This window comes from Phytophthora ramorum (assembly GCF_020800215.1).
Source record: "Phytophthora ramorum isolate Pr-102 chromosome Unknown Phyram_PR-102_s0009, whole genome shotgun sequence".
In the NCBI taxonomy this organism is placed as follows: domain Eukaryota; phylum Oomycota; class Peronosporomycetes; order Peronosporales; family Peronosporaceae; genus Phytophthora; species Phytophthora ramorum.
The window spans coordinates 958,963-973,253 of record NW_027150655.1 but is presented as its reverse complement, the minus strand read 5'-3'; the positions used below and the strand labels follow the sequence as shown (position 1 = coordinate 973,253).

General features: G+C 54.4%; 7 protein-coding genes across 7 annotated transcripts; 4 read left to right on the top strand and 3 right to left on the bottom strand.

The window, feature by feature from the left end:
• Nucleotides 1-352: 352 nt before the first annotated feature.
• On the top strand, nucleotides 353-1,315 carry KRP23_10016 (uncharacterized protein; the record flags this gene model as incomplete). Its single annotated transcript, XM_067895647.1, has 1 exon — nucleotides 353-1,315. One exon carries the CDS (start codon nucleotides 353-355, stop codon nucleotides 1,313-1,315), a length of 963 nt encoding a protein of 320 aa, XP_067741845.1.
• Nucleotides 1,316-1,380: 65 nt separating this feature from the next.
• On the bottom strand, nucleotides 1,381-3,586 carry KRP23_10015 (Protein phosphatase 1 regulatory inhibitor subunit PPP1R7-like protein; the record flags this gene model as incomplete). Its single annotated transcript, XM_067895645.1, has 6 exons — nucleotides 1,381-2,538; nucleotides 2,636-2,715; nucleotides 2,792-2,949; nucleotides 3,022-3,287; nucleotides 3,385-3,420; nucleotides 3,476-3,586. The coding sequence occupies 6 exons, from the start codon at nucleotides 3,584-3,586 to the stop codon at nucleotides 1,381-1,383; spliced, it is 1,809 nt and encodes a 602-aa protein (XP_067741844.1).
• Nucleotides 3,587-3,709: 123 nt separating this feature from the next.
• KRP23_10014 (Mitochondrial import inner membrane translocase subunit TIM10) lies at nucleotides 3,710-4,024 on the top strand (the record flags this gene model as incomplete). Its single annotated transcript, XM_067895644.1, has 1 exon — nucleotides 3,710-4,024. The coding sequence occupies one exon, from the start codon at nucleotides 3,710-3,712 to the stop codon at nucleotides 4,022-4,024; it is 315 nt and encodes a 104-aa protein (XP_067741843.1).
• Nucleotides 4,025-4,335: 311 nt separating this feature from the next.
• Nucleotides 4,336-5,864, bottom strand: KRP23_10013 (Serine/threonine-protein kinase MAK; the record flags this gene model as incomplete). Its single annotated transcript, XM_067895643.1, has 3 exons — nucleotides 4,336-5,568; nucleotides 5,637-5,705; nucleotides 5,778-5,864. The coding sequence occupies 3 exons, from the start codon at nucleotides 5,862-5,864 to the stop codon at nucleotides 4,336-4,338; spliced, it is 1,389 nt and encodes a 462-aa protein (XP_067741842.1).
• Nucleotides 5,865-6,092: 228 nt separating this feature from the next.
• On the top strand, nucleotides 6,093-7,629 carry KRP23_10012 (NIPA-like protein 2; the record flags this gene model as incomplete). The annotated part of the gene is made up of 4 exons (XM_067895642.1): nucleotides 6,093-6,398; nucleotides 6,475-6,589; nucleotides 6,654-6,784; nucleotides 6,853-7,629. 4 exons carry the CDS (start codon nucleotides 6,093-6,095, stop codon nucleotides 7,627-7,629), a joined length of 1,329 nt encoding a protein of 442 aa, XP_067741841.1.
• A 121-nt stretch (nucleotides 7,630-7,750) lies between these two features.
• Nucleotides 7,751-10,168, bottom strand: KRP23_10011 (uncharacterized protein; the record flags this gene model as incomplete). The annotated part of the gene is made up of 1 exon (XM_067895641.1): nucleotides 7,751-10,168. One exon carries the CDS (start codon nucleotides 10,166-10,168, stop codon nucleotides 7,751-7,753), a length of 2,418 nt encoding a protein of 805 aa, XP_067741840.1.
• Nucleotides 10,169-11,948: 1,780 nt separating this feature from the next.
• KRP23_10010 (FYVE, RhoGEF and PH domain-containing protein 2) lies at nucleotides 11,949-14,147 on the top strand (the record flags this gene model as incomplete). The annotated part of the gene is made up of 1 exon (XM_067895640.1): nucleotides 11,949-14,147. The coding sequence occupies one exon, from the start codon at nucleotides 11,949-11,951 to the stop codon at nucleotides 14,145-14,147; it is 2,199 nt and encodes a 732-aa protein (XP_067741839.1).
• Nucleotides 14,148-14,291: the final 144 nt, after the last annotated feature.

Sequence of the window (14,291 nt, the reverse complement as noted above, 5' to 3'; positions counted from 1 at the left end):
TCTTGAAACTCACTTCAACCAACCTACAAGGGGCAGAAGTACACGAGGCAAAAGCAAACACTGCAGGTTTGGTAGCAAACAACTTCAAGCAACCGCGATCTCTTGTTGATAGATATTAATGTGCGTTTTCGGAATAAGCTTACATGTATTAAAGCATTATCCTGATACAAAGAAGAAAAAATACCATTCATAAGTGCCAAGATACAGTGATCGATAGATGCAAGGCAAACGGAGAAGACCTCAGGACTAGCGCATCAAAGGTCGCTGAGAGACAAATCCCTGCCGTCCATTTCTTCGTTGAGATCCTAAGCCTCTTTTGGATCCGTGAAAGCGCTGCGATTGTGTTGCCGGGATGGCGTCCAGCTCCAATGACACCGGCCATGCTGTTGAGCGTGAATTCGTGCCCAAGGACGCGATATCAGCTCGTGTTGTCGACACCATGCAGCTCGATCTTGATGCGGCGGCGAGTGCCACTTGGACATTTGTGTCGCTCACTCAGGACGTCGCTCAGATCGCTCTGGACGCTGTGCGCTACCAGCGCAACTACGCTCGAGCAGTTACCTCCAGACTGTGTCTGCACTACATCAACACAATTCGCAAGCGGGTGAGCAGTGGCTTGACGAACTACCTCTTCAACGTCGACGGGTGTGCGAGCTCACTACTAGAGGCAACAGGCCGCTGCGATATCTACTACTGCAGGCCGTACACGTACGAGTTGCAGTTAACGCAGAAATCTGTTGGGGGCGACATTTTCATCGTGCAGTCCATTTACAAGACGGTGGACCAGAAAACATTGGATGGTTTTCGGGCAGAAATCAGCAACTTGGACTGGTCGACCGATGTAGAGGCTGGAATCGAAGAGCAGCCAGTGTCTAGTCCTCTTGAGACCTCTGCGCAGAGTGAGCAGACAATGGCTGGCCAATCTACTGGCAAAGAGGAGCTGAAACTTCCGACGGATGACGACGGAACTATCGCTTGGGCGTCTACCGAAATCATAGAGAACAACTTTTGGCAACCTCCACCTCTCGTAACGCAACAAGCCGCCAGTGAACCGCTATCTCTTCGCGTTGAGCCCGTAACCATGGCATCTTTGAAAACAGAGATAGCCAATACTGCTGAGCCTGCAGATTCAACAATCGTTGCCATGGTTTCGGTGTCTACTATCGCTGTCATGGTAGCTCTCATCATGATTAAGCTCCGTGCGCGGGTGAACGCAGTCAAGCGCGCAGTGAATCAAGCGTACCCACCCTTGCGTAGCGCGGAACCGATCTCTGCCAGCACCACCGAGACTGTGGTCTGGACAGAGTCGACTTAGTAGTGCTCGGAGATTAACCATGCCTGTAATGTCACGCTGCACTTGCAAATTGACTGTTGAGTATATTACAGTCCAGCCACTGCAGCCCGAATACTGCTCAAGAGATCCATGTGCTCGATTGGAGGTGCCTTCTTCGCTTTGATACATTTAGCAGTATCATCCTTAGATGACCTTTTGCCAAGAGCACGATCGCACGCCTCGTTGCCTGATGGCTCAGCTCGGTTAGCACGGTTAACAAATACGTGTCGAATGTCTGGTGCCGCAGCGAAGTAGATGTGCACCAAGACTGGGTTAAACTGGCAAGACAGTTCCCTCACTCCATCCGCAGTCACATCTACTCGAGAGCTTGTCAGCTGGACGCGAACAGCAAGATTATCACTTAAGCTGCACAGCAAGGACCCATCTGGTTCCTCGCCCAGAGCGCCAACCGATTGACACGCTGCATCACGAAGCCTGCCTTGAGTATCCCATTGACGAACGATAGCACCGTTGTTGACGTCGAATAACAAGCCATTGCCATCTGAAGTCGTTGAGATCAACGTTTTTCCGCTTGGGTAGGCGTTTAAGAAGCCCACACCGGCGGGATCGAAACTTAGTGCTAGCTGACCGTCCTTGTGAGCTGCGTACGCCCGATAGCCACTTTGCTCAGATGTGGTCTCAAAATCAACGCTCACCGCCACGTTACCCGAGGGCCACCTGGCAATCACAGATCCATCATACCGCACCTGAATGGCAGTCACCGTGCTGTTGGGGTACATGACACTGTATTCTTCATCTTGGCGGAACGGTAGCGACTCATTCGTTGGCGCTACCGCTGTCTTCGGCTTGGTGCGCGCCTTAGGCTTACCGTCACCCAGCAATCGGGATTGTAGTTTCTTCTTCTTCGTGAGAAAGCTGTTTCCATCAAATGTCGGTAGTGTCAGCACCGAATCCAACAAAGCTGATATTCCAGTACTTGAGCTCTGAGCCTCCTCAATCTTGTCCAGTGAACGATTTCGAGCCCCACAGTCACCCTCTTGGCCAACAGGTACCTCCGACTTTTTTGTAATTTCGTCTTGGTTGTTTTTAGTCTCGGTTTGAGCGGAAGATACAACGCCCAACGTATTCACCTCGACCTCATTTTCTGTTGAGTTTTTAATCAGTACAACCGTTGATTCTCCATTTGCGTCCAAAGGAATGAAATCTTGAACCGGGAAGGCACGCATAAACTCCTCAGCTGTCATCTAACGAAAAAGCAACATCGTGAACAAGAGCAATTTGCACATTAAGAACAACCAGTACGACAAGCATCTTCGCTGCGGCGGAAATCTTTTCGGCTACCTGTTTCTTCAATTGCGGTGGTTTTACCACATGGACCACTGAAGGTACAACCACCGTAGATTCTTCGTCCGCTGTCGGATCTGCCCATCAACATAACTCTCAATTATTAGTCCCGAGTAGATTTCCCAAAATTGTCATTCTCGATCGCGGACTCACCTTCCGATCGACCAGACAAAGAAAAAAGCGAGTAGTCCGTTGCACCTGAATCCAATGTCACTCTTTCTTCAGCATGTCGAGCTTCGACTCGCAGTTCTTCAGTTACCACGACAGTGTCCACACGTTGTAACCACGGAAGCACCTTGAGAATCATCAAGCTGCTCCAAATTCACACCAGTCGATGTCATCACCACCTCAATGTACGAGATGAGTGATCAACATTAACGTACACATAATCATCTCGCTCGGTGCACGGGTTCGGGTGGATTATCAGAGTCTGGAGCGCAGTGAGCTTCTGCAGATGCGCGAGCTGGGCACTTTCAACGCGGTTGTTTCTCAACCATAACTCCTCAAGCTGACTCAACCCTGCAACCCAGCTTAAATCGGCAACCTGGTTACTTGAACACTTAAGCACCAAGAGATTCGACAGTGTTGCCACCTCCTGTAGACTCTCCACGGCGTTGTGCGCGATGTCGAGACTACGTAGCTCTTTCATCTGCAGCATAAGAAAGCAGAAGTATGAATCAAGCAGCATTCAGTTGTTGTCCTAGCAACTATATCTATTGAATTTTACCCAAGGCAAATGAACCAACCTGCTCCAGCCCGCTCAAGCTGTTGAGACTATTAAACTGTGAGCCTAATTAGCATCATCCCCAAAGATGAAACCCTAGCAACAGCACGCACCGCCACATTGAGGTACTGCGCTGTCGGCATGACGCGAACCACGTCTTCTAGACCCGACAGCTGCTCGTCCGCCACAACGAGCTGCCTCTCGTCTGCGTTCACGATCCGCATGGCTGCACTTGAAGTGTCGTTTCGCGCATACAACATGCCAAGTAACAGTTTTCTGAATCCCATCTAACGGAATAGTTTGTCTTCACCACCAGCACCCACCATTTTGCAAAAGCAATCAGCACCATGAACTTCGGCGGAATGATGGGCGGCGGGGCGACTCCGGGCGCGCCCCAGCAGCCTTCGCAACAGTCGCAACTCATGATGGCCAAGGTGGAGATGGCGTCCTACGCGGATCTGTTCGAGCGCCTCTCGCGCGTGTGCTTCCAGAAGTGCAAATTCAAGTACAACGACGGCCAGCTCAACGTGGGCGAGATGAGCTGCATTGACCGCTGCGCCGGAAAGTACATGCAGGCCTACAGCTCGCTGGGCGTCAAGATGGCGCAGGTGGAGAAGGAGATCATGGACCAGGCGGGCGCCAGCGCCGGCGTGCAGCAATAGACCCAAGGACGACGCACAGACCGCAGTACAGAGCTTATGGAGATCTAAATAATGGCTTACGTTGTGTGTTGCTGGTGCTTACTTGCTGCTGGAGTCCACTGGACGGGCCTGTTTGCTGCTTCGGGGGACGGAATACGCAGCTTAGCTCCACTTACTTGGCTCTCGTGGTCACTCACTCATGTAACAGCCTCTCTCGCTCTCTCTCTTCCTGCTCTCACTATCTACGCACGGCACGCGTGACGACGGCTCTCTTCATGCTCCAGGTAGTGGTGCTCACTCACATCGAAGTGCTTCCAGTTCCTCGTCGGGAGTCAATAGTTGTGTCTGCTGTAGCCGCCCAGGCCGGCACCGCCCGCGCCACCTCCTACAGCTGCCAACGGAAGTCCACCACTGACACCCGGCGGTACGTACGGTGGTCTACCGCCCGAGTACGTCGCTCCGTCACCTTCGCCTCGGTACATCATTCCTGGCGCGTATCTTGCCTGACGCGTGTAGCGACTGCCCTGTGCGTCGCCCATGTTTCCGCTGTCCATACCAGTCGGTGTCCCACCGGATAGCACGCTGCTTCCTGCTGCTGCTATAGCATTCCGCAGGGGAACCCGTGGCATGCCATACGACGAAGCTGACGTGATTGTAGCATGTTGCCGTAAGCTGCTGTATCCTCCGACGTCCACCACCGGTTGCTGGTTCCGTCCATACTGTCCGCTCCCGCCCCGTTGACTTCCTGATGATTTTTGCGGCGGAGTGAAAGCGGCCAACTTTTCAGTCGACTCCACACGTTCACACTGCTGTTGGCTGCTCCCACCCGGTGTTGATACAGTCAACGGCACGGTCACGTTCACGTTCACCTGGAAAAATGGGTACTGCAGTGCCTGACTTGATGTCGGTCGCTGGTTTGGATCGTATTTGAGCAAGTCTGTCATGAGCTGGAGTGCTTCTGGACTCGCGTGCGGAATCAACTGCGCTAGCGACGTTGGTACGAACTGTGGGAAGCGGTAATTCATCTGAGCAGCTAGCTTCATTCCTTCAGGCCACGTACTGTGTGTCGGATTTCCCAGCACCGAGCAAATTTTATATAACTGGTCGCCTTCACTACTGCCAGGAAATAGCGGTCGTAGTGTGAACAGCTCGGCCATGATGCAACCCATGGCCCACGCGTCAATAGGCGAGTTGTACGTAGTGGATCGTAGTAGCACCTCCGGCGCTCGGTACCAGCGAGTAGACACGTAGTCGGTGAAGGGGGGCCGAGACCGGATCTCCCTCGCCAAGCCAAAGTCTGCAACCTTGACGGTGTCGCCCTTCACCAGCATGTTCTCAGGCTTGATATCTCGATGGAAGAAGCTGTGCTTGTGCATAAAGGCCAGGCCCTGTAGCATCTGGTACATGAGGTTGCGGATTTTGGACTCTGGAAAGTGCCGGTCGCGCTTCTTCATCGTGTCGTACAAGTTGCACTCCATGTACTCGAACACGAAGTAGAGCTCATCGTTCTCGCGGATCACCTCCTTGAGCTTGATAATGTTGGGGTGGTTGAGCTTCTTCAGGGACTGCAGACAACAACAGAACTGGTCACTAAACTATGGTCCCTTTGACACAAGCTTCGTCCTCGACGTACATTGACTTCTCGCAGCTGCATGCACTCTTCCCACGAGTAAAACTTCTTCTTCATACGCTTGACCGCCACCTATATGCCAGTAAAACGTACAAGATTACCAGTCTGGTCGTCTCTTTTCCATCTATGGCAACAAGGACGCACCACTTCTCCCGACTGGCGGTTCACGGCCTTGAGCACGGACCCGTATGTGCCGTCGCCCAGCTGCTTGGTGACCTTGTACCGATTCATCTTGCACCAGCCTCGTCAACGCGCTGCTGTGTGTCTGCTCGTGCTGTTGCACTTTTCACGCCGCGCCAAGAGGCGTCAGACGAGAGGACGCGACCAAAAAAGGAAGTTGGGGCCATCCCGATGGCTAAAAATAGTCGCGAGGCCGTTTCAAGATCTAGTTAGTGTGTCGTACACCAAATATTCAACATGGATACACTGACATTCATTCCTCACCTTGTGGTATCCGCCATGAAGACGTGGGAGGCCTTCGGCGCCGGCTTGGCTGTCGTGGCGTCCGTCGTGTCCAACCTGGGCGTGAACATCCAGAAGTACTCGCACCTGAGCGAGGCCTTGCGGCCTGTGCGTGAGCGCCGGCCCTACGTGCACCGCCCCGTGTGGTGGTTGGGCTTCGCGCTCGTGGCGCTGGGCAGTTTGGGCGACTTCGCGGCCTTTGGGTTCGCCACGCAGTCGCTCGTGGCCGCGCTGGGGGGCGGCGCAACGCTCGTGGCCAATGTTGTCACGGCGCAGTGTCTCAATGGGGAGCAACTCTACAAGGTATGGAGAGTTGGTAGTTAAATTATTTTGTGCTTCTTTTCTAATTGAAGAGGGTTTGCGTGTTTCTATGATTTAGACGGACGTGGGGGGCGTGCTGTTTGTGATTGTGGGCGTGGTCATCATTGCATGCATCGCGGAGCCGAACGTCGAGTACCCATTGCCGGAGCTCGAGACGAGATTCGTCCGGACGCGTGAGTTGGAGATGTTCTGTTTCTTGATTCTTTGCTGATGTTGTTTGTTTTCTGGTTGTTGCAGCGTTCGTGGTGTATATCACGTGCGTCGGGGTTTGTGCGGTGGGTATGTTGGCCACCATCAAAGGCTCCGTTGCGAACCGACTGAAGAACCAGGTGTACTGGTCGAATCGACGCCAGAAGAAACTCATGAAGGTTTGCCAAGTACTTTTGGGATTTGCTGCTGCTGTGCATCTCTTATTTGTGCTGCATCTGCTGAACAGGAATTTGAGCTGCGGGTTCAGCGGCTGGAACAAAGGCTTTTGGATATGGAGGTCAAGTTTCTGCAAGTCACGACGGCTCCTTCTGCGCTTCCGACGGGGCTTGTGAGCCCCCCTGCTTTGAGTAGAGAGCTCCGAGAGCTCATCGACGCGAATAATGCGGATGATGCTGAGGCAGACGAGGAAGCTGCAGCTCGAGAGTCTCGTGTGCCATATTATTATGCTATCTGCTCGGGCATTGTGGGCGCAATGACAGTGCTGTTGGCGAAATGCTCGGCGATTATGATTGCCCTCACGCTCAAAGGCGAAAACCAGTTTAAGTACGGACTGACCTACATCTTCCTAGGCGGCATGTTCGTGTGCGTCCTCGTGCAGACACACTTTCTCAATATGGCTACGGCGTTGGGGGACATCATGACTGTGTTTCCCATTTTTCAGGCCTGTTGGATCACATTTAGCGTTGTTGGTGGAGCCATCTTCTACCAGAATGACGACGACCCATTTCCCACGACGGACAAGGTATTCTATCCCCTGGCGTTGCTCTCGATCGCTGTGGGTGTTGGGCTCCTGGTGCAACACAATTTCTCGGCCACGGTTGATAACACGTTAAGTGGAGGAGGAAAACTGGGAGCGAAGACACGAACTGGTGTCAGTGCTACCAAATTCAATAACAACGACGAGGATGACGATATTTTGCTGAGTGCGGACGCTTCCATGAGCTCGCCGCTACTACCAGCGGGCTCGCGGGAAGACGAGGGTTACCTGCGCCTTACCGCGTAGGGGCCTTGGTCAAGTCATTGTTTTCTAAAGTCAATCAAAACTCTATTGAAATGCATCAAAATGGCAGTGCAAACAAAATCAACTTCTCTCGAGATAGACACCTCTGCGCTCGGTACTACGTCTACTCATCATCCACGACGATGTCTGGGAAGTCATCATCGTCATCGTCATCGTTGCCATCGGCTTCAATCGCAGCGACAATGACATTCGTCTCCTCATCGCTGTCCTTTGCACGCTTCGCGACAGGCTCCTCGTCCTCTTCCTTCTCATCTTCCATCGGGGTCACCGTCGAAGTAGCCTGAGGCCGAGCGTCGTCATAGTCCTCTTCCTCCTCCTCCTCCTCTTCCTCTTCGGTAACGTTCGGCGGCTCCGTCTTGGTTGACTCCTGCTTAGCGTGCGTGGTTTCGGATTCAGCATCTTCCTCATCACTTTCGTCCTTCGACGAAGAATCATCGCGATCGTTCTCGTCCCAGTCCATGGCGTCTCCCAGGACCGCAGACTCCCTCACAGCCTTCGAAGCGCCCCCAAAGCGACGGCTATCTTGCTCATTGCTAGACTTCTGCTGGAAGTTGATTGTCATTGGCGGCGCACGTGGGTGCAGCATCGCCTCACCAGCATTAAGTGCTACAAGCTGCAGTGCCGATGAAGCACCTCCACTGCCGATGATGCGGCGCTGCCAATACTGAAGTCCACGAAGCAAGTTAGCCGCGTGCGAGCCCGAGGCATCAGCTGTCACCGCATCTGACAGAAGAGCGAACGCCACTGGATCAATTGAAGCATGAGCGTGGCCCGATCCCACCACTTGCCGGCGCTGAACAGCCTTCAGCGCAATCTCACTAGTAGCGGAGCGGCACTCGTCCGGCAATAAGCTTCCGTAAACACCCACACAGCCAGCGATAGCCGTGAGCACTGTTTCAAGGCTAAGCGCGACAACTGCCTCGTCGCGCAAAGACACGAAACTGGCCTGGCCTGCAGCTACATTTCCACCGTTGAGAGCAGCAAGCGTTGCAGCCGCAGCAGCCTGGCGTTTTCGCTTCTTGCTTTTGCTGCCACCGTTCTTGGTATCGTTTTGCTGAGCCGCTAGTACCTTCGCGACACCGCTCGAGGTAGTACCCGTGCTAGTCTTCACATCAAGGCTACGCTTGCAGCGCGCAACCAACTCGGTCAGCAGCGGTACACCAAGCTTCTCGACAGTACTGGCACCCAGACGACGCGCGCACACTGCCGTAGCATCAGCCAACGCCTGAAGGTCCTCACCATCGCCCACACTTTCAGTGGCAAGCAGAAGAACACGAGTGATCTTGCTTGCATGACGCAGAGCGCAGAGCCCAGTGCGCTCGACCGAAGCACTCAAAGCACGCAGCGCCTGCGCATGAACACGCGGAAGCACGGCGAACACGACGCTGACTGGAAGGCGAACACCATCATCCGAAGCACCTGTATGTTTGCCTACCTCGTGCGCACGCACACCCATCGCGCGACGTGCAAACAGCACCACATCGGGTAACACCTGCTGAACCTCGCGCTCCGAAATTTGTCCACGACTGAGAGTAGCAGTCCGAGCACTCAGTAGCTCGTGCAAGGAGCTCAGCGCACGCGTCATTCGGATGAGCGTCACTTCAGCACGCTGGTAGATCGGCAGGTGAACGCTGGCAGCACCCTGCACCCACAGCTTCTTTCCTGTCACTCCTTCAGTCGTCGGCACAGTCGAGCGCTTTCCCGCAAGCAAGTCGAGTTGCTGGTGCGCCGCTGCCAACGCCTTCTGCACCATTTGCATCCACACCTGCTGAGGCTTGTCCGAAGCATTGCATAGCAACGCCAAGCACACTGTAGCCTTCTGCGCCACTACGTCATCGCCATCGCTTCCATCGGCAGCAAGGAACAGCGCGGCCACACATGCCGACTCAATCTTCACAGCATAACTCCTGAGCGAGTTCGGAGACGCACGCAGCAGCGTGGCAATCAGCTCCAATTGGGCAATCACCAACGCAGACTTGCTGGTCTGTTGCTTGCTCAACAGAAGCGCCACCAGCGGCTGCAGCATCTTTCCCAGTAGCTCCAGCACCTCACGACGTACGTCCGGGTTGAACCTGTCCACATGAAGCAGCAGTGCACGCGCTACACCGCACGCAGCAGCCGTAGCTTCCTCCTCGTTTTGTTCCTGGTCCTTGGCCGACTGCTGCTGCTTCAGAACCTTCACAATGCGCTCCAGCAGCTTCGAGGCCAGTGATTCGAGCTGCTCCAGCGGACTCTGACGAACCGTCGTCATCAGTAACTCCCAGCCCACCCGACGAGCAGTGGGCGTGCCTTCCATGAGCTGCAGCAACCTGGTTTCCCACTTGGTCAGCGCCTTGCCATCCGTCACGAGGCCGAACACGTTGTGGCGCTCCAGCGCCGCCCGCAGCGCTGTTTGCTGCGTCAAAAAGGCCTCCAGAGCAGCAGATTCGTTCTCCAGGTCGCTGGGGAAGGCTAGCGCGAGCACCGACGACAGCAGGTTGCGCGCCAGGGCCGTCTCCACTGCCCGCGAGTCAGACGCCATGGCACTTGACGATGAAGAGACAAAATGGATGGATGGATCGGAGGTGGTTGGTGAAAAGAGGATGCCGACTTTTGACCAATGGTAAAATTCTGAATATTGACAAATCAGAACGCGGAGGTAATCATGCAGCCTGCGTAATACGTTGCCGTTGCAGGTCGAGTCGACTTTCAGTCTCCGTTTGGTTGTGAACCGAGCGTTGAAATGTTCCGCAAAACAAGCGGGGAATTGACTCAGTACCATACTCCATACACCACGGAGTGGGGAGCTGCACAGAGAACATACTTGGAGGAAATCCACAAGGCGAGGTAGATTCACCGCGATTTTTTGGAATCGTGGCGCCGATGGGTGGACGAGATGCCTGACTTGAAGTGCTGCGCGAAGACAAGCTGTGGTATACACATCAACCACGTAATTGATTCGCAACTACAACGAACTGTGTGTGTGCCAGCAAGTATTAATGCCAGCAAGTATTAATATGCTTCCTACTCACGCAATCTCCAAACAGCAATTAACAATACTCGAATCCTGCCAGCAGCTTCTTTATCTTCCGTCTTCTTCATGCTTATGCAGTGAACTGACCGCTGATACCAACGACGCTCGCCCAGGGTCGCTACAACTGACGCTGGTGTCTCACTTCTTTCAACGTCTGGGAGAAGTTGTCACTTCATCCTCATTCTTCAAAACAGTAAGCAATAAGGCGCATCTTTGGCGCGCGCGGGGGGGGGGGTCATTGCAAAACCGCAAGCATTCGGCCACGATTTCTCGGGCTGCAAAGTACTTTGGGTAATTTGAGACCTCGGTGGATATCGCAACGTCTGTGGAGATTTATTGGAGGCCACTTGCTTGCGAATGGTTTAAAAAAATGACACCGTCGGCATAGAGTTTTTTTTGCTACAGAACTGCAATGACCCTTTCCGAGTCGTTCTGGAGTGCCTTAGGTCTGGATTATTCTGGATTCAGATGCCATGGTTTCTGGTCACCGCTCAAGGGACAAACAAAAGGACAACGCGCATTAGTCCACGTTTGTTTGCCCAGTATTTTACAATATTCGGTTATGGGATAATATCTGTGTGTTGTGGTTCCATCCTCGCTTAGCAGCAAGCCACTGACTAATTTTTGTGAAACACGCTTTTGGTGAGCTGGAGCAATTCGCTGTCGGTGCTCCAGAGCTGAACGAAAACTACAATACCAAGAGGAAATCCTGGAACAGGAGTTTGTCGTTCAAAGTGACTTATAAGAAGGTTGTTAGTAGGTCGTGCTTAGCTGAGGCTGAGCTCATCTGGTAATCCGGGATCGTTTTTACTTTGAATGTTGCAAGCCAATGCTGATATCCGGAAAGGTCTGGTTTCCGTGCATGTACAAGGAACTTCGAGCCTGGAAGCATTGGTCATATTGGTGCACGCTTTCCAGGCTCGTTCTGCCACCTGGTCGAGACTCTTTCCAATGCCATCCAGCACGACAGGCGTGTGCCCATTTGACCCCTTTGGAAAGGTATTTTCAATGAGATGCACTCGCTATATATACCATCGCTTTTTTTTTTATCGCCGATGGCTGCCCACGAAGGTTGGGAGAGGAGTGCTTGCAGGTGGTGGCATCCGTCAGCGCAGTCATCCAAGTGCCTCCATCCGGAACATTGCGTGCGCTTCTGAATCCGACGCCCTCTGCTTTCGCCATCTGGCGGCGCGGCCATTTTAGTCAACCTCGCTCGCTCTCTGCGGGTCCTTGGCTTCTTATCCCTCGTGTCCTCGCACTCGTCGAAAGCCCCAGTCCATCGCACTCGATGCCGCTCTCGAGTTCACTGCAGACGCTGGCCGGGCCGCTCGAGGTCAAGTTCAAGGCCGGCGCCTTCTCCACGTGGTCCGACAGCTTCGTGCGCCTCGAAGGCCGATGGCTCTGCGTCTACAAGCGGGAGCGCGATTCTGCGCGTCAGGGCGCCATCGAGCTCGGCCTCGGCGTGAGCATCACGGACCTCGAGAACCCGGAGGCGGTCACCAAGTTCCCGAGACGCTTCGACGTCTCGTGCAACGGGGGGCTGCTCCCCGAGACCGAAGTCAACTTCCGCACCAAGTCCCGGAAGGACAGAGATCTGTGGGTGCATGCTATCGCCAGTAACCTGCAGTGTCTGGCCAGCCCTCGGGGACAGGACCCCCGCTTCGGCGTGCGCGAGCTCACCCCCGTGGCCAGTAAAATGCGTCGCGACCTGGTGCTGCACCCCATTCGCATCCGCTCCGACCTGACGGTGCGCTGTGCCACCGGTGAAGCCATCGTGGCGTTCCTCTTGAACCAGGCGCTGGTCCCGGACCGAGTCAGTGCCGCTGCCTTCTGTCGCCAATTGGTGGCCATGAACTTGCTGCACCACGTCATGTGGGACCGCGATTTCACCGACTCGCCCGAGCCGTTCGTGATCGTCAACGTTGATAACGACGTGGACAGCGTGACGGATACGGAAGACGATTACCACGTCGCTCACTTCTTGAAGTACATGGACTCCCGCAAGTTCTGGAAGTACATTGCGAGCCCCGACGCAGTGGACGCGAGCTCCCTCACAGCCGCCAGCAATGTGTCGAGTGGCAGTCGACGTGCTGCGTCGAGCTCGACGTTTCTGGATCGATCGACCAGCTCGTCGGATAGCGGGAGGGGCGTCCTTTCCGGTGCAGACGACGAAGCAATTTCTCGCTTCTCGACGCTCAGCGTGAGCAATGCTGCGTCCGAGATTGCAGCGGACAAGAAAGCGAGGAAGTGCGCGGTTTGCACCAAGTCGTTCAACCCGCTGCGTAGACGTCACCACTGCCGCCAATGCCACGCTGTCATCTGCAGCAATTGCAGCGTGAATCGGAGAGGAACTGATGGTGATACAGCTGAAGCAGCCGCATCGCCGTCGCGTGTCTGCATCAGCTGCAAGCTCAGCTCCAACGTCAGCTTCATGGGTGAAGCCGACGATGTAGTGGAAGAGCATTCGCAGCTCCAGACGTCGCAGAGTGCTAGTGACGTATTGACCTCAACCTCGTCGACAAGCGACGGCATGGGCAGCAGCATCCGCCGCGGTCTCGCACCTTCTAGCCAAGAACCACCAGACTCCTTCTGCCGTCACTGCCAGAACGAGTCGTGCACTCCACTTTCGGAGCTCCAGCAGATTTCGTACCCCGTGGATCCTGTCCAGGAGTCCGGATTCGTCATGGCTAAGCGGTTGGACAATGAAATCGAGCGTCTGCAGTCCGTCGACAGTCTTCTGGTCACTATGGCAGCCACACCCAGTGCCACCCGTGTGCTGCGTCAGTTCTGCAACATGGCAGCGATCGCCTCGCAGTGCCCCGTTGCCGTCGTTGGTCTGCTTGACCGTGACACTTACGTTCTCGGAGCTCAGTACGGCGTCAGTCTAGGTGCAACCGTACCCCGCATGCAGTCGCTGGCTGCTCACGCTTGCCGTAGTGGCTCACCGCTGGTCTGCGCCGACACGACGAGCGATGTCCGTTTCCGAGGGAACCCGTGGCGACAGGAAGGCCTAAAGAACGCCGCGTTTTACGCTGGCATCCCGCTGGTCCTGTCTAACGGCCACACGGTTGGTGCACTGGAAGTGTTTGACGCTCAGCCACGCTTCGAATGTGGCGAAGTGCTCGGTCAACTTCAGACTGTGGTTCGTGGCTTACTCAACCTGTTCGAGGAGATCGTGACCGCCACGTCACAGGCTCAGCAAGAGGAGCAGGAGGCTCAAGCAGCAGCGGAAAACCAGGCGCAGGAGGACGCAGTCAAGAAGCAGCAGGAACAGGCAGGAGGACCTGCTGTGAACCCCATGGAGGCACAGCTACTTCAGCTGTTATCGCAGACAACCACGACGCAGGAACAGCTGCGTACTCAACAGGGTCAAATGGTCAGTGCCATCAGCAGCCACTCAAAGCAGATCGACAACTTGGCTAAGCAGCTCGAGCGGATAGAAGCTACTTTAACCGCCAAGCTGGACGGCGAAGTCCGACTCGAGTAGGTGACAGTAGAAAACATTATCTAATTATCGCTTCTCAAGAGATGTTCGCTTCAGCTTGGTGATCAATGTTCAACTCTACAGGTGCTAACGATTCATAACGTCACCCTACAAGCAGCAATGAAGGTGGCAACAGTCTTTCATTAT